The following is an 18176-nucleotide window of genomic DNA, read 5'->3' on the forward strand; positions in this document are numbered from 1 at the left end:
GGCAGGTGGATTTCTGAGTTCGAGGCCAGCCTGGTCTCCAAAGTGAGTTCCAGGTCAGGCAGGGCTATACAGAGAAACCCTGTCTCGGAAAAAAAAAGCTATTGTTGGGCTGCATAGCTGACTCAATGGTTAAATCACTACTGCTCTGTCAAAGGAGTTCAGTTCCCAGCATCCCCAGCAGGTGGCGCACAACAACACAAAAGATGCTTACAAAGTTCTGACCGTTAATAACATGCATTAAATAAGGTACAGCATAGAGTATAAAACCAATAGAGCCGGGTGTGGTGGTGCACGCCTTTAATCCCAGCACTTGGGAGGCAGAGGTAGGCAGGTGGATTACTGAGTTCGAGGCCAGCCTGGTCTACAAAATGAGTTCCAGGACAGCCAGGGCTATACAGAGAAACCCCATCTCAAAAAAAAAAAAAAAAACCAATAGACTCTGCCAGTGTCTAAGTGAATAAGATTCTTGTACCTCCAGCTCCCAGGGATCTGAGGCCTCCTGCCTCCATGGCACCTATGCGCCTGTACACACCTACACAGGCATGCATAAATCAATAAAAAGAAATCTTTTAAAAGTTGTCAACAAATATCTAACTATCAGAAAAAAGAATCTCAAAGGAAAAAAAACTGAGGCCAAGGATGTAGCTGAATGCAGAGGGCTTACCTCAAATGGTGACCAGCGTGCCTGAGACAAAAGTCACTGCCCCACAAAAGATGATAACAGAAGTTCTGACCGTTAATAAGTAAGAAATAAGGGTTCAGTGTGGAGTGTGAAAACAACAGAATCTGCTATTCTCAATTGAAACATAAGCCCCACAGCCAAATAAACACCCTGCCAACACTTTCCATCGAGGGTCAAAGCCTGTAGCAGCAGGCGCAGTCGGAGGACAGCGTTACCTGTTCTCAGTCTTCTTGGTTTTGCTGCCAGGACTGGAGGACCGGGACCGCCTGCCCCGGCTTCGACTCCTTGAGCGCCTTCTATCTCTGCTCCGAGATCTTCTTCGCTCTCGGCTTCTGTCTCGCTCTCTACTTCTGGAACGCCTGAAGGGAAGAGTTTTCTTTTATTCGTGGCCAAAGAGAATTATTGCAGACTGTGACTGTCCCAACCTGAAGAAAAGGCCTTACAATCCTGATCACTGCCGAGGCCTTACAGAGCCTCACTTAGCTGCCAGTTCCCACAAAGATGGAGGGAAATGGAGGACGCTGGTTCCCACAGTGACCTTAGCTAACACGGCAGGCTGTAATAGATACTTTACATTTCAGGCAGTCTCTAGCCAGAGCTACAGCTCAGCCCTGCTCACTGGCTGAGTTCATCAAACTCCTAATCTCAGCAAGGGGGAAGTGTTGCGGAGGGGAGGCCTGAGGCTTCGTAAGGACATAGACAAACCTGGCTCAAAGATCAGAATCTTTTTTTTTTTTTTTAAATTTATTTATTTTATGTATATGAGTACACTGTTGCTGTCTTTAGACACACCAGAAGAGGGCATTGGATTCCATTACAGATGGTTGTGAGCCACCATGTGGTTGCTGGGACTTGAACTCGGGACTTCTGGAAGAGCAGCGTTTGTGCTCTTAACCACTGAGCCATCCATCCAGCCCCCAAAGATCAGAATCTTAAGACTAAGAGGTGACACTTCTTCCCTAGAGCTGCTACGTGACACAGGGCAGACCTCCAACTCCCTGGATCCCATGTTCCTCAACTAGACAATATGAAGAATTCACTATATAATCTCCAGTCTTGTTTCTGTTGTTGTTTTGAGTCTCACTGACTTGAACACAAGAGATCCACCTGCCTCTGACTTCCTAGCACTGGGATTAGAAGCATGTGTAACCACACCCAGCCTCAAAATCCTTGACCTAAAATTTGCAATTTTATTCTCACATAAAGTCAGAGATAAGCATACCCCCCCCCTCCCAGGATGGAGCTCTGTGAGTTCCAGGCCAGTCTAGTCTACAAATCAAGTTTCAAGACAGCCAGGGCTACACAGAGAAACCCGGGAGGGGGCGCAGGTGTTGGGGGTGGGGGTGGGGAGGACTGGAGGGAAGGGAACTGTGAATGTTACTTGTTGAGTAGACTGATTTACTTAACAAGCACTTAACAGAACTGTGAGAGCTGTCGAGGGACACATAACAGGAAGGTGAGCAAGTCTACACTCTAAACTGTCATGGGTAACTGCTTCTCTGGAGTGCCAGGTACTAAGACCACAGCATTCTCACTTTCCAACCTCCTAAGAAGACAAAGTCCTAGTTTAACGCTGTCGTGCTTTCTGGTTTTAAAGACATTTTCATGGAGAAAAGTTGTAACTATTGACATTGGTGTGAATAAATATGTAAGTAAATATAAAATAAAAAAGTTGAGTGTTTTTCAGTTTAAATCTAAGAAAAGTCACTAAATTAGCTTAAAACAGCAAGGAGAGCCCACAGAAACTCCCCCTGTTTCTTCCCAGTGTCTGCTTTAGGGGCTACTCTTCACACAAGGGCCAGCCCTCTTGGGTAGAATCAAGTAGAACCTGCAAGAGCAGAACACAGTAGCTTACTTTTATCTCTTTCAGGGACTTCAAGGTTCTCTCTGCATAACAGAAAACACAATCTAAAGTTTCCAAGCTTAAAGATACAGCTTAAAGATACCCTTTAAGACTCTCTTTATAGACAAGTCCTGTGCTTAATCAAACAATGATTAAAAAAAAAAAAGAACAAAAAGCAGGAGGCCCACAATCGGGCCACTAATTTCCAGACCAGAACACACCTTTGGAGAAGCCCAATTTATCCAGGAAGGCCCATTATCACTGGTTCTGCAGAACTGGACGTCTTACCTCAGGCGCTTCCTGTCCCTTGACCGAGATCTTCTCTTATCCCTACTCCGAGACCTCTCTCTCCTCCGGTCTCTGTCTCTGCTCCGAGAGCGTCTGTCATCCCCACGTTTGCTTCTTTTGTCGGAGGGTGAGCGACTCCTCGATCGACTTCCAGAACGACCTCGAGATGCTGAGCGTTTGCGGTAGTGGCTACAACAGTATCAAATCGAAGATCAAACTTAGCAAGCAGCAGTACAGTACTCTATTTCTTTTCTTTTCTTGTTTTTTGGTCTTCTATTGGTTTTGTTTTGTTTTTGAGACAGGATTTCTCTGTATAGTCCTGGCTGTCCTGGAACTCACTCTGTAGACCAGGCTGGCCTTGAACTCAGAAATCTGCCTGCCTCTGCCTCCCGAGTGCTAGGATTAAAGGCATGCGTCACCACTGCCCGGCTGTCTATTTCTATGTTTAAAAAAAAAAACTCACAGAAAAGATACAGACAAGATGAAGTGACATTTTAGAAACCACTGAAGGAAACATAAGCAGGAGCCATGCAGACAGGCAGGGGCCCTTCCAGGCGAAAGGCACATGGAAGGAGTCCAGACCGGCACATGAAGGAAAAGCGGCAAGACAGTTACACAAACTAGTCAGTGGGTCAGGGGTGGGGGCCATGCCTCAATCCCAGCACTCAGGAGACAGAAGCAAGCGCATCTCTGAGTTCACAGCAGTCTAGTCTACACAGTGAGACTCTGTTTCAAAAAAATGATGAGGATACCCAAGATATAAGATACAATTTGATAAACGCATGAAACTCAAGAAGAATGAAGACCAAAGTGTGGACACTGTGCACCTTCTTAGAATTGGGAACAAAACACCCAGGGAAGGAGTTACAGAGACAAAGTTCGTAGCTGTGATGAAAGGATGGACCATTTAGAGACTGCTGTATCCAGGGATCCGTCCCATAATCAGCTTCTAAACGCTGACACCATTGCATACACTAGCAAGATTTTGCTGAAAGGACCCAAATATAGCTGTCTCTTGTGAGACGATGCCGGGGCCTAGCAAACACAGGAGTGGATGTTCACAGTCAGCTATTGGATGTATCACAGGGCTCCCAATGGAGAAGCTAGAGAAAGTACCCAAGGAGCTAAAGGGATCTGCAACCCTATTGTTGGAACAACATGATGTACTAACCAGAACCCTGGAGCTCTTGTCTCTAGCTGCATATGTATCGAAAGATGGCCTAGTCCGCCATCAATGGAAAGAGAGGCCCATTGGACTTGCAAACTTTATATGCCCCAATATAGGGGAATGCCAGGGCCAAAAGAATGGGAATGGGTGGGTAGGGAAGTGGGGGGCGCTATGGGGGACTTTTGGGATAGTATTGGAAATGTAATTGAGGAAAATATGTAATAAAAATATTAAAAAATTAAAAAAAAAAAGATATAGGTACTCAGGCACCACAGTTAGATCTTTTCATATAGCCTCTGTAAATAAATATTTTAACACTTTGCAGAGATACTCAAGTGTAAAAAAAAAAAAAAATGATGAGGAGAGAAGTGGAAAGAGAAGAGAAGCGGGGAGGGGAGGGGAGGGGAGGGGAGGGGAGGGGAGGGGAGGGGAGGGGAGGGGAGGGGAGGGGAGGGGAGGGGAGAACTCAAGAGAGCACCACGAGACAAGACCAGAGAAATAGCAAAATACTCAGATATGGAGAACCTCACTGGGTCTTACAAAGACTGTCTTTTACCCTGAGTAAGATAAAAAGCTATAGGGCCACATATGGCAGCAGCCCCCTGTAGTGTTATTAAGGTGTCTAAGCTACTGAGGAAAGACCACTATGTCAATCAGGCTAAGATCAGTATGTTCTCAGCTCTAAACAAATATTTTAATTAATTTTTGTGTATATGTATATACCTGAGTACAAATGTGTGTGTGTGTGTGCGCGCTCCTGGAACTGGAGTTACAGACAGCTGTGAGCCACGTGGGTGCTAGGAATTGAACCTGGATCCTCTGGAGCAAACCCAGGGCTTTCAACCACTGAGCCACCTCTCCAGCCCCATGAGTAAATATTCTTACAATAAATAACAAAAAAGGAAAAAGTTACCAGAAGATGTTTAAGCATGACTATTTTTAAGGTTATCACTCAAGAGTCAGATATGCAATGTCAGCACTCAGCTGTGGAGGCAGTGCCTCTGGCAGTTGGAAGCCAGCCTTGACTGAGGCAGCTTGTATCTATAAAAACGAAAGTATTGTCTTGTTGCTGACCACAGAACAGATCAAACGGAGGAGGCAACAGCAGGAGAGAAACCATGAGACTGAAGCAAGCGTCCGGCTTCAGAGAAGCCCCGCTTAGGTCAGAATAGCGATAGTAGATGCTGAGAAATACCAAGATCTCCAGTGGGGACAAAACATAGAAGCCCAAAACACTAGCACTGACTCATCTTAATTATGAATTAAATACCAAGTATGAGGGCAAGAGAGAAGGGCTGGGTGTCTCCACATGGGGCCAGAATAAGTAGGAAAGGGAGGCTGTGCAGAGGGAAGAGGCCACCATGGTGGTCCAGCCCATGTTCCGAATGTGTGAGGCCTTGACATCAGCTCATAGCAGCCTTCCTCGCCATCACTGAAGGCTGCCATTACTAGGAATCAACAAACAATCCATTCGCTTTCTGAGCCTTTTCAGGATCTACCTTCTACTCTCCAAGAAAGCTCCGGATGAGCGGAAGCCAGGCACCGCAGGAAGTCAACTGTACGCAGGTAAATGGGTGAAAAGGACCTTCTGTGAAAGGTCTGGGGAGTCTGAATTTCCTCTTGAAAGTACAGGATCCAACAGATACTAAGTCAAAAAATGGCAAGGTCTTATTGTTACTTTGATTCCAGCAATATAAATATAATAATTATAACAGCAAGATCAAGAAAGGTAATTCAGGAAGGAATCAAGTTGAGGCTGCCTGGACAATTAACATCAAGCACCAGCTTTAAGTCAAAAGACTTCAGGAATGCAGAAACAGTACAGAATCTAACTAGAAGGCAGGAGCAAGAAGGGGAATGAGTCGAACATTGCTTCCAGATCTCTGGGCTGGGCAGCCGGATGAACAATGCCTTTGAGAGATTTACAAGACTGTCACAAGAACCATGATCACGACGCGTGTGGTGACTCACACCTGTAATTCCAGCACTAGGGAGGCAGAGGCAGGCAGATTTCTGAGTTCAAGGCCAGCCTGGTCTACAAAGTGAGTTCCAGAACAGCCAGGGCTATACAGAGAAACCCTGTCTCGGACCCCCCTCCCCCCAAAAAAAGAACCGTGGTCACTGGCAACACACCCTTTATCCGGATGATGCTACAGGCTTTTTTGGTTTGCAAAAATTTCAAGCAGCTCCACTCACACTTGGCTTGTTTCCCTGAACCTAAGTTATAACCCAGTACGCCAAGTTTTCATTCTCCCTACACAGTGAACCACAGTACCTTTCAGACTGGCTATATACATACCAGTCATCTCATCTTTCAAGATGATGATTATAATAATAGTAATAGTAGTAGCAATAATATCATCATCATCTACCTCAAGGTCCTCATCCGTTATTAACACCTAAAGTTTGGAAGACACCGTATGGTGCCCGCGTGAAAGGTTTCACAAAGAAGCAGGCAACAAAGTAACAAAATGTATCTACGGAATAAATGCCCATGGAACAGGTGTTTTTGTTGTAACCTAATAAAAGCCGGTCCTGCACATATCGCAGGTGCGTAAAAAAAGGCCTGCATTCGCTCCTTCTAAATGACTTAGGCAGAGAGAGGCCCACGCGCGCACGAAAGTAACCCAGAGTGGACGTGTTGTGAAGACGAAGAGGAAAGGGAGTGAACCGGCTCTGGGTTGACCCGGGGGATGAGGCAGGAGGCTCCGTGATGGGCGGGGTGGGGTCCGGGGAACTATTCCCGCTCAGGGCTCGACCGGTGGTCGCAAGCTCACGGCAATCGGCTGCCCTGCGTGCCAGCTGCGCCTCGTCACAGCCCGGGTGACCGGGTCCTCAGCAGCCACACGCGCGGCCGCCCACACTCCACCCGCCGCGCCGCTCCCTCCACCCGCTCGCTCCCCTCCGAGCCCAAGAAGCCGCTCGCCCGCGGACTCACCGAGACTCCCGGCCCATGCTGCTGGCCAGCAGAAGGCCTGCGCCCTCGGGGACGTTGAGCAGGCCTATGAAGAGGACAAAGGAGGGAGGCAGAAGCTCTCACGGTACCGAGCGAGGACCGGTCCTACGAAATGGACAGAGCTCCAGCAGTGACCGCCATCAGAGCGTGGCCAACGAAAACAGGATGTGCTGGCGCCGGGGTGCGGAAGGAAGGAGCGGGCGGAAGGAAGCGGCTGCTTCCCCCACAGCGCCACCAACCGGCTGGAGGCCGCGCGGCGCGGGCTGCGCCGGCAGCAACAACTTACTTTTCTAGTGCAACCCGCAGCCCTCATTGGCGCTATGGAGTGTGCCATTAGCCAGGTCAGCCTTGCAAGGGTTTCGCAGACCACCGAGGAACCTAATGCAGCCTGCGGCTCTCCCAGGGAGTGTGTCTGTTTGCCTTAGTCTGCATTAAATAATGCTCCTGTCTCCTTATATGCTCCGTACTTAGTCACTTACTTATGTGTATGCCAGATCCTGAGAACTACTAATAGTGATGTGTCTCCGACACAAGGAGCGTCATACTGAGGAGGAAAGACTCTTCAATATGAGATGTGAAGACTTAGAATCTACAGAACAGAGATAAACTGCACTAAGAATTATAATAGTTAACACTGGGAAGCTTTCGGGGCAGGGGGGAATACATGATCCATTCAACCGCTCGGGAAATGGGGCCCAAAGGCACCAGACAAAAAGCACGGGCCTCCCTCCTGCACTGGCTCTTTGTCTGGATCACTTCTTTTCTGCTTATTATCTTTATATTCACATTTTGACCTGTCCTTTAAGTGTTTTACTTAACAGAACTTACCCCTATACTGGAACAAAGAAGTCCTCCCAAAGGATTTTCTATGCCTACAAACACCTCAAATGACCAATCAGATTAAAGACAACCTGACCTTGGTAGAACAAAGCAAAGCAAGAGCAAATAGATTCCCTACCTACAGGGGTCCTCCAAGACCTGACCGCAAAAGACTAATTAACTTCATGACTGCTGAAAATGGAGGGTCAGTGCCTTCCTAGGAAAAGGATGTTTTCCTGAAAACCAATTAGGCCTAATAAAAGGAACCACTGAGGGCTGGTGAGATGGCTCAGTGGGTTAGAGCACCCGACTGCTCTTCCGGAAGGTCCAGAGTTCAGATCCCAGCAACCACATGGTGGCTCATAACCATCCGTAACGAGATCTGGCGCCCTCTTCTGGTGTGTCTGAAGACAGCTACAGTGTACTTACATATAATAAATAAATAAATCTTAAAAAAAAAAAAAAAAGGAACCACTGAGCAACTATTTTAAAACAAACAAACTCAAAAACAGAAAAAGAACAGACAATGCATTCTAGAAGAATACCTGGATGACTGGGGCCATGCATCAACCCCTTGGCAGGTGTGGTCATTGGTTTTTGGTTGGCTGGTTGGTTGGTTGGTTTTTGAAACAGGGTTTCTATGTGGCTGTCCAGGAACTCACTTTGTAGACCAGGCTGGCCTCGAACTCAAAAATCCACCTGCCTCTGCCTCCCGAGTGCTGGGATTAAAAGTGTGTGCCACCACTGCCCAGCCAAATTTAACATTTCTGTTCAAGTTTGTTTTTAAAAGATACTCTGCATAGCTGAAAAGACTTCTCTGAGGTAAAGAGCCCTTGTTGCTCCTGCGGAAGACCTGGGTTCCATTCCCATTACACACACGGTGGTTCAGAACCATCCATAACCCTAATTCCAGGGGCTCCAATGCCCTCTTCTTACCTCCCTAGGCACCAAGTACACAAATGCTACAAACACATACAGGCAGGCAAAACACACACGATAAAATGAATAAATCTAATAGGAACAATCTTAAAAGACATGTAGCTCAATATCAGACCACCAAGCTAGTGTGCACAAGGCCTGAGTTTGGTTGCAGCACAGAAAATCAAGGCAAAAGACAAAGACACACTTGTGAGAATGTACAAGAGAAAATTCCCAACTATGACTGTGAATAGAGAAAGCACATTTTTGGTCGAGCTGGAGAGGCAGGTACACAGTTAAGAGCAATTGCTGTCTGTTCTTGCAGAGGGTGTTTTGATTCAGTTCCCAGTCCCCACAGGGCCGCTCACAACTGTTTACAACTCCAGGGGATTCATCTGACTCCCTCTTCAGGCCTCTGCAAGTACCAGACATGCACAAGGTACACAGGCAAACACGCAGGCAGGACACGCAGACACATCAAATAAAACTAAATCTAAACAAAAAAAGAGATCAATACAAGATGCATAGAATATAAACCTTTTTTAAAAAGTGTACAAATACTTTTTACAGTCACCTGGGTAACTGCCCACCCCTCAAACGTCAGCGTCAGTGCTAGGCAGGCATCCTGTCTCCGAGCTCCACTACGGCCCACGTGTATGAACTGTAACCACATCTTCCTTTAAACATGTACGTGTACATCGACTCAAGAAACGATACATCTGGCTAACCTCTTTCAGGCTTTGTGTTCAAACTTATAAAAATAAAATGTACAGACTTCTATTAGACAATCTAATTCCATTCGCTTTTATTTTGAGGATGGTTTCATTTCTTAGGAAGGAATGACAGAAATACAAAGTGCAGTCTTTTAGGCAGGCTGAGACCTGTCTATCTAGTCACTAAAAGGACTAGCCTGGGCCTACAAGAGGGATTACAAATCTCAGACATTAGAGGAAAAGTGGAAGATTGGACTTCTAATGAAACAAGAAAAATCGTTAGTGCTGTTCGTTAACCTAGCTGGTTACTCAGACCAGGACTGATACAAAGTCAACCCTTTTAAATCAGGGAAACGGTTACATTGGATTTCTGTAAAGCCAAAGATTTTGATGAAGGTATAAACCAATTTGCCCCTTTTAGAGACTCTGCAGTATAGAAGAGAAGTTGTTTTCACTTCTAAACTTCTAAGTTCCTCGGGTTTCAGGGTACTTCAGGACCCCAGTAATCAAGCAGTTCATGACAGAAAATGAAGGTGAAGAAGTAGACACAGAGGTCCGTGAAGACCTCGCCCATCTTGCTGTAGGTGTCCATGGACCGGTTGATCACCTCAGCGGGAATCCCAGACAGCAACAGCGCAGCTGTCAGCACCGTCGTCTTCACCTTCTTCTCGCCCTGTACAGATGAAAGGGAAGTTAATCGTTTGCTCTCAGCAGACTACGCCTGCGCTCTACAAACACGACAGATGCCGTCTCTCCTCAGTTGTCAAAACTGCTAATGAACAGTCAGAACAATAACATGACAACACTTACTGGGCACAATAGGTAAATCTGAAGATTATTAGGCAATAGGAGACATCAGGATGCCCAGCAAAATTGTTTTATAACTATGTCATTTTGCCTAGCCAAGATACAGCACATCTTTAATCCCAGCACTTGGGAGGTAGAAACAGGCGGATCTCTGTGAGTTCAAAGCCAGTCTGGGATCATAGTGAGTTCTAGGACAGCCAGGGCACTGTAGAAAGTCTCTAATTAATTAATTAGTCATGCCATTTTGGAAACAAGCCATAAGTAACAACTTTTGAGATACACAATGACACAGGGTAAAAAAAAGAGAAAAATAAAACTGGATATGAGGCTATGAATGAAATGATAGTGTGTGACATAGGGATCCAAATGGCATAGAGACTGCACTGGTGTCTTATGTAAATCAAGCACAAGGAAGGGATCTGGCAGTTCTGATGCCCAGTATATCACCACATACAGAAACATATAGGCAAGGATTCCAGAGGAGAGAGAAAAGAAGCTGTCAGGGATGAGTAGCGTCCTGTCAGAAGCAGCAGAGAATGAGATCATACACTGAGTCTCACATATGAGATCCCACAATGTGATATCCCACATATATCTCATATGAGATCCCACACTGGCTTCAAATTTGCTACACATCGAAGACTTACTGACCCTTCTACCTCCCCTTCCCAATGGCTGAATTCATAGGCTCTAACCACGATGCGCAGATCCAGAAGATGCTAGGCTCAGACTCAGAGCCTCAATCCTGCTAGAGTGCTATCCCCTGACACTAGGCTTTTTTTCTTTTAAGTTTTCAAGATAGGGTTTCTCTGTATAGTCCTGGCTGTCCTGGAACTCCCTCTGTAGACCAGGCTGGCCTTGAACTCAAAGATCTGCCTGCCTCTCTGCCTTGGAGTACTGGGATTAAAGGTGTGCGCCACCACCACTAGTCTCGTTTTTGTAAAATTATCTTTAGTTTATGTGTATGGGTGTTAGCCTACATGTATGTTCACATACCACATGCATGCCTGGTGCCTGCAGAACCAGAAGAGGCCATCAGATGCCCTGGCACTGGTGTGATAGAACTGCTAAGCTTAACCACTGAGTTGTCTCTCCAGCCTCAGATTCAGTTTTTTAACGGAATTCAAAGGTGATCTCTAAAATTTATTTATTTAGTATCACTAAATAGCTACTGGTAACTCAGCAACTTTCAATATATAAAAAGCTATATAGTTAACCAAGAGCAGTGAAAGCTTATGTCCACATAAAGACTCATACTAGGATATTCTTGCCAGATGCGGGTGGCATATTCCTTTAATAACAGCACTTGGGAGGCAAAGGCAGGGGAATTTCTAGGTTCTAGGCCAGCCTGGTCTGTAGAGTAAGTTCTAGGACAACTAGGACTACACAAAGAAACTGTATCAAAACAACCAAATAAACAAAATAAAAGAATATTCTTAGCAGATTTAGTCATAATTCACCAAGTATAGAGATTCCCTATCAACAGGGTTCCTGGCTAACATAGAACTCCTTCTGTAGACCAGGCTGGCCTCAAACTCAAAGATCCACCTGTTTCTGGCTCTCAAGCGTTAGGATTAAGATCATGGACCACCACCACCACCTGGCAAATAAACTTAAAAAAAGAGAAGGGGGCTGGAGAGATGGCTCAGCAGTTAAGAGCACTGACTGCTCTTCCAGAGGTCCTGAGTTCAATTCCCAGCAACCACATGGTGGCTCACAACCATCTGTAATGAGATCTGATGCCCTCTTCTAGTGTGTCTGAAAACAGCTACGGTGTACTCATATATATGAAATAAATCTTTAAAAAAAGAGAGAGAAGGAAGATCTATTGCAGTTGTGGACAATAGAGTGAGAGCTGAAGAAACCGTATGTAGATGTTTCTTCAAGAAAAACAAGAGACTTGGACTATGAAAGCTCACTTTGGATTAAATATTCACTTGGGGCTTCTAGGTGAGAAAATACAGGTTCACAGACTCAATAGGTTAATAGGTTTTGATTTCTTTTTTTTTTCTTTTTTTGTGTGTGCACCATGCTCTGCGTCCTTTCCTTCTGAGTTACATGTTCAGCCCTGGGCACAAGCAAGTGTCATCGTGCCGGGAGAGGACATCAGGCTCTCTGGAGCTAGGATTATAGGTACTTGTAAGCTGCCAGTGTGCCTACTGGAACTGAATCGGGTCCTCTACAAGAGCAGTAAAGGCTCATAAACTCTGGGCTATCTCTGTAACCCTGGGCTGGACAGCATTTTATTGTTTGTATGTCTGTCTGTATGTATGTATGACTGTATTTATTCTCCTGTAGCACTAACTCAGATCAGTGTAACTGTTTCCCTTAATGTTGGGTTTTTTTTCATAGTTTTTTTTCCAATTAAAAATTATTTATTTTTATTTTTTAATTCTGTGTATCTGTGTAGGCATGCATACACGAGTACGGGTACCCACAGTGGCCAGAGGAGTTAGATCCAACTGTAGCTGTAGCTGGAGTTACAGGTAATCGTTAACCACCTGACATGGGAGCTAGGCATCGAACTTGTGTCCTCCAGAGCAGTATGTATTCTTAAGCACCAAGGCACCTTCCCAGCCTTTAAGTTCTTACAGTGAGTCAGCTGCCATCAAGGTGGCTCAGCAGGCAAGAGCCTGCTTATAAGCCTGACAACCAAGTTTGATCCCTGGAAGCCAAGGCATGAGAAAACCACCCAGGAAGTTGTCTTCTGACTGCCACAAAGGCACGACCACACTCTCGTATCCTACACATGCACACACAAATGCATGCACACACAAGTAAATTAAATTGTTAACTGTTATGGAGTCACGAGTCAATCTAAATACATCATAATTAAGAAAAAGACTTAAATTTACCTTAGGAAAATATTTGTATAGTCCCATGTATGCAAGTTGCAAAGTGAGAAATGGAGCGAATATAGACTGTAAAAATAAAAAATAAAATTAAGTATTTCGAGTAGAATTACTTGTATCATGATAAATCAACTTAACAATGGCTATAAAGGCAAAACAGGACAGGAAACTATCTAGTGCAGCAGGCGAACGTGTCTTACTTCTGCAGAAGAGTAAAGCTAACAACATGGTCTGAGTCTCTAACCATAACACACGCTCAAACGGAATTTCTCAGTGTGCTCCCTCTCCAAATGTGCTCTCTTATACATTCTATTCTTTTTTTATAAGACGGAATCTTATTATGTAGAGCAGCAGTTCTCAACATGTGGCCTGCAAGCCCTTTGAGGTTCAAACGATCCTTTCATAGGGGTCACCTAAGACCATCAGGAAACATATTTACATTATAACTCATAACAGCATCAAAACTGCAGTTATGAAGTAGCAATGAAAATAATTTCATGGATGGGGGTCACCACAACATGAGGAACTGTATTAAAGGGTCCATCAGGAAGGTGGAGAACCATGACTATAGGGGCTGGCCTTGAACTCATGATTCTACTACCTCAGACTTCAGAGTCCTAGAAGTGCCCTACAGAGCCCAGCCCAAAGCTTACCTTTTTTTTTTTGTTGTTTTGTTTTGTTTGTTGTTGTTTTTGTTCTTTTGTTTTTCGAGACAGGGTTTCTCTGTGTAGCCCTGGCTGTCCTGGAACTCACTCTGTAGACCAGGCTGGCCTCCAACTCAGAAATCTGCCCGCCTCTGCCTCCTAAGTGCTGGGATTAAAGGTGTGCGCCACCATGCCCGGCTCCAAAGCTTACCTTTTTGGTAACATTAAGTGGTACAGAAAACATCTCTCTCCACTGGAGGAGACTGACAAATGACTAAAAGTATGCATAAACCCAGCAGTCCAAGGGAAGCCACAGATCCCTCTGACAACAACTTGGCTTTCTTAAAACAGAGTAGGAAGGGGGCCTGAGAGATGACTCAGCGATTAAGAGCACTGGCTGCTCTTTCAAAGTACCCAGGTTCAAATCCCAGCACCCACATGGCAGTTCACAACTGTCTGTAATTCCAGTTCCAGAGGATTTTACACCCTCACACAGACATACAAGGAGAACACCAATGTAAATTAAAAAAAAAAAAAAGTTTGGCAGCTTGATATCTCATTTTCAACAAAAGGAAAAGGATCAATATGGCACTTATTCTACATAATTATTTCTAAGATGTAAAAGGTCATCAAAGGGGCAAAGGAACAAACATTGTCACGTGGCAGAGGCAAGAAACAAACAACTGAATATCTGATATGAATAAAACCCGAAAACCAAAACAACAAAAATCCTTACATAGAAATGAGGCACTTGCACTCGGGAGGCAGAGGCAGGCGGATTTCTGAGTTCGAGGCCAGCCTGGTCTACAAAGTGAGTTCCAGGACAGCCAGGACTATACAGAAAAACCCTGTCTCGAAAAAACCAAAAAAAAAAAAAAAAGAAATGAGGCACTGGGCCTGGATAGATGGCGCAGTGGGAAAGAACATGTCTTGCTCTTGCAAAAGACCCAGGTTCAATTCCCAGTGCCCACGTGGTGCCTCACAACCACCTATAACTCTGGTTCCACAGAGCTGTCACCCTCTTCTGACTGGGCAAGTACTCTGCACACATGAAGTATACATACATATATGTAAGCAAAACACTCACACAAGCCGGGCGTGGTAGCGCACACCTTTAATCCCAGCACTCGGGAGGCAGAGGCAGGCGGATTTCTGAGTTCGAGGCCAGCCTGGTCTACAAAGTGAGCTCCAGGACAGCCAGGGCTATACAGAGAAACCCTGTCTCGAAAAACCAAAAAAAAAAAAAAAAAAAAAAAACCACTCACACAAATACAATAAACAAATCTATTTATAAAAAAAAAAAATACAAAGCCGGGCGTGGTGGCGCACGCCTCTGATCCCAGCTCTTCTACGTCCCATCAGGAACTGTTATGAGGCTTCTACATTACATACTGCAGAAACCCTTTCTGAACTATAGACAATGCCTATCTACACTGGACCACAAGAAGTGCATGTCAATCCCTCAAACTACTTGGAAAACTACTAGCCAATACAGAGTATATATAAGCATGTGGACTTCCAGTTCTGGGAGGAAACTGCCTGTATTTCACCCCACCTGTCAGCGGCTGTGTAAGAGAATTAATCTGAGTCCTTGTGGGTTCAAGCAACACATAGTGCATAAAGATGGAATTTAAATGAAGGAATAAAAGACAAGCATAGGGGGCTGGTGAGATGGCTCAGTGGGTAAGAGCACCCGACTGCTCTTCCGAAGGTCCAGAGCTCAAATCCCAGCAACCACATGGTGGCTCACAACCATCCGTAACGAGATCTGGCGCCCTCTTCTGGAGTGTCTGAAGACAGCTACAGTGTACTTACATATAATAAATAAATCTTAAAAAAAAAAAAAAAAAAAAAAAAGACAAGCATATAAAGTGGTACCTGGCATGTAGACAGATGTTAGTTATTACCATAAATAGGCTCTCCTTCTCTAACTGGGAGAAATAGCAGAATTTATACTACACTTTCAAACAGCCTGATGATAGATCTGGCAAAAAATCCCTATCACGACAACTCAACTTGCGTTCTCCTAGTTAATAACTGGAAGCTCTTGTCTTACCAAATATTTGCAAACAAAGGCTCTGACGCCAAGCGCAAGCAGAGCGCACCCCACCAATCGAAATATTCGAAAAGAGTCAAACTCTTCCGCGGTACTTCCATCTTCCTGGCTGGGTTTCTCGCTGATCAGCTGTTTGCGCAACTTCATCGCTTCTTCGAATCTGGAAAGGTACTGTTCTAGGCCGTGGTGAGAAGCCCTCTGGGCCGGGTCTGCTGTCAGGTCACCTCTGGTCCGCTGCCGGAGCTCAGCTCCATCCTTACTACTGCACTCAGGTGCTTTAATGAATGAGTCCAGTTTGTCTCCCAGCTGGGTTCCCCTGACTTCTGCCACACCACCGAGCTGGTCAGCTCCTCCTCCATCCACTGAATCACCAAGCACTACCCTCTTTGAAACTGAAGGGATGCTGAGGGAGTTCAGTTTGTCACTGTCCTGTGGCTTTGATTTTGTCTGATTTTCTTCTTCTGAGGGGGGAAAGAAATAAAGCTGTGTGTATTACATATTCACAAACACCTTAAACACTCCCACTGCTGCTAGAACTTGGTCTCTGAATCCAGACAAATACTGATGCAGAAAACAAAGCCAGCTCCTTCGTCTTCACCTTCAAAATACAACGCCGCAAAACTAGCACTCTGGCAGAGGGAAGTTCAAACAATGAGGACAAAAACCACCAAAGCTAGCACGGGATGTCCCAAGGAATAAAGAACAGCTCTTTCACAGACAAAATACTCAAGAGATGTGCCTCAATTTCTTCCACTAGCTGATACTGATAAAAATACAAAATCATTGTAGTCTCTCAAGGTTTCTATTTTACAGTTGCATTTCTAACTCGGGAGTGCTGTGAGCTCAGGGTGTGGCGCTGCCTGTACCCACTGTTGCTGTTCCCGGGCAGCTATGAGCAGGCACTTTCAGGATGCTGTTCTAGTTTTTAAAGAGAGAACTCTAAAAATGATAAAATTTTTCAAGCAAAAGAATAGAATAAGAAAGGGACTTGAGAAAGACAAACACCAACACTTTAAGAATATCTTCAGATTGATCACTACAAAAAAAATATTTCCTGTACTGGTTCAGATGATTTGAAAGTGGTACCCATATCTCTCATTTATATTGTCTAGAAGTTCAGAACTATATCTCTAATGCCTCAGAGAAATTCTTGAGTTCTACCAAGCTCACAAAGAGCAACTAAAAAGCCAATTACTAAAGGAAACACCCAAATCGAAACTTAGAGAAGTCAAGCATAGTAGAATTCAATTGTGTCCACAAGAAAACAGTGTCCTGGACACAAGGTTGCATAAAAGATGAATTTGCTTAGGGCAAATGCAGTTATTGAAATGTGATGTATGTATGGTAATGAAAGGAAATCTCTGCGGGGACATCACATCTTTCGGGAAGACCTGTGACAAGTGATAATGTTGAAAGCACTGAGCACAGCCACCAAGATAGGGAAATAGGGTCTCTGATCCACAACGGACGAACCAGCCAGTTGAGTAATGACTGATGTGGTGGACGAGAGTTACGAAGCAAAAGGCAAAAGCTATGTCATGGGGAGTAACTGGGAATAAAGGCATCTGGAGCTTATAGGAAAATCTCCCTGGGGGTGCAATGGAATGAGAGGTCTGGGGATAAAATGCACAGCCTTCAAGAAAGGCGAGTAATCAGGAATATAGGGGCTGTCTCTGTGTAACCGTACACAGAGACTCAGGAACGAAGGCTTTGTAGCCAGGGTGGAGACGACCTCCGGGCAAGGATCCAAGAAAATAGGAAGCAACAAGGAACGTCCTGGGGTTAAGCGACAATATAATATGGGTCGTCACCTAGGGAGCGGTGACAGAGTTCGGTCAGAGTGCATTTTGGGGACAAAATGTTTACGAGCTGGAGTGGGCAGAAGGAGCTTGAAGACTCAAAGAGGTGGGCGGGAGACGGGAAACCGAAGCTCTCACCCGCGCCGCTCCCGGGCCTGTGAAAGCCCATGATCCGGTTGATGCGTTGCTCGGAGTTCATGAGTAGCTTTCTCCTCCGCAGCTCCGCTCGACGCTGAGAAGCCGAAAGGCCCGACGGCGTCGCGGGTCTTTCCCCGCCGTCGGTGGCCGCAGGCACCGGCTCCATGCTTTCTCTACCGTCTAGATCAGGCTGATGGTAAAGACGGGGATGACTTAAGGAAGGGCCGCAGAGTTCGCTCCCACTCCCACTGTAATCCCGCCCCCTAGGCGGGAACTGAGGAGTGAGCATGCGCTGATGGGCTGCGCGAGGCTCTGCCGCCATGTTCAGTGAGGGCAAGCCCAGTTCAAGGGTTCTCTCTTCCTAAGTTGGCTCTCAGTGCTCAGGTTTCTCACCACCAGGTTACCTCATAGCTGCATTCTAAGATGAAGAGACCGATGTCCTCCTGATTGGTGAAATGACAGTGAGGAGCAGGTCTATTTTATTCTCTGCCAG

General features: G+C 45.4%; 2 protein-coding genes across 2 annotated transcripts in view; both read right to left on the bottom strand.

Annotated features, from left to right (window-relative positions):
• Positions 1-7396, bottom strand: part of Ddx46 (DEAD-box helicase 46) — a 51328-nt gene extending 43932 nt beyond the window's left edge. The window contains exons 1-3 of the mRNA XM_021180249.3: positions 6920-7396; positions 2814-3002; positions 898-1041 (exon numbers count right to left, since the gene is read on the bottom strand). Of these exons, the coding sequence (XP_021035908.1) occupies positions 898-1041; positions 2814-3002; positions 6920-6936 (350 nt within the window). The 5' untranslated portion in view covers positions 6937-7396. The remainder of the gene's footprint in view (positions 1-897; positions 1042-2813; positions 3003-6919) is intronic.
• Positions 7397-9199: 1803 nt separating this feature from the next.
• Camlg (calcium modulating ligand) lies at positions 9200-17963 on the bottom strand. The gene is made up of 4 exons (XM_021180525.3): positions 17684-17963; positions 15747-16207; positions 13050-13115; positions 9200-10060 (listed from the first exon to the last, which is right to left on the bottom strand). The coding sequence occupies exons 1-4, from the start codon at positions 17847-17849 to the stop codon at positions 9869-9871; spliced, it is 885 nt and encodes a 294-aa protein (XP_021036184.1). The 5' UTR covers positions 17850-17963; the 3' UTR covers positions 9200-9868.
• Between the last annotated feature and the right edge of the window lie 213 nt (positions 17964-18176).

The sequence above is a fragment of the Mus caroli genome, unplaced genomic scaffold, assembly GCF_978045245.1.
Source record: "Mus caroli unplaced genomic scaffold, Mus_caroli_1 scaffold_15, whole genome shotgun sequence".
NCBI lineage: Eukaryota > Metazoa > Chordata > Mammalia > Rodentia > Muridae > Mus > Mus caroli.

Bases quoted from the DNA above. Each gene is read 5' to 3' on its own strand.
- Camlg (XM_021180525.3), bottom strand. From the start codon at position 17,849: ATGGAGCCGGTGCCTGCGGCCACCGACGGCGGGGAAAGACCCGCGACG. The intron at 16,208-17,683 runs GTGAGAGCTTCG...TTCCCCCCTCAG, and splicing joins CAGGCCCGGGAGCGGCGCGG to AAGAAGAAAATCAGACAAAA. The intron at 10,061-13,049 runs GTAAATTTAAGT...TCATCTGTACAG, and splicing joins TATACAAATATTTTCCTAAG to GGCGAGAAGAAGGTGAAGAC.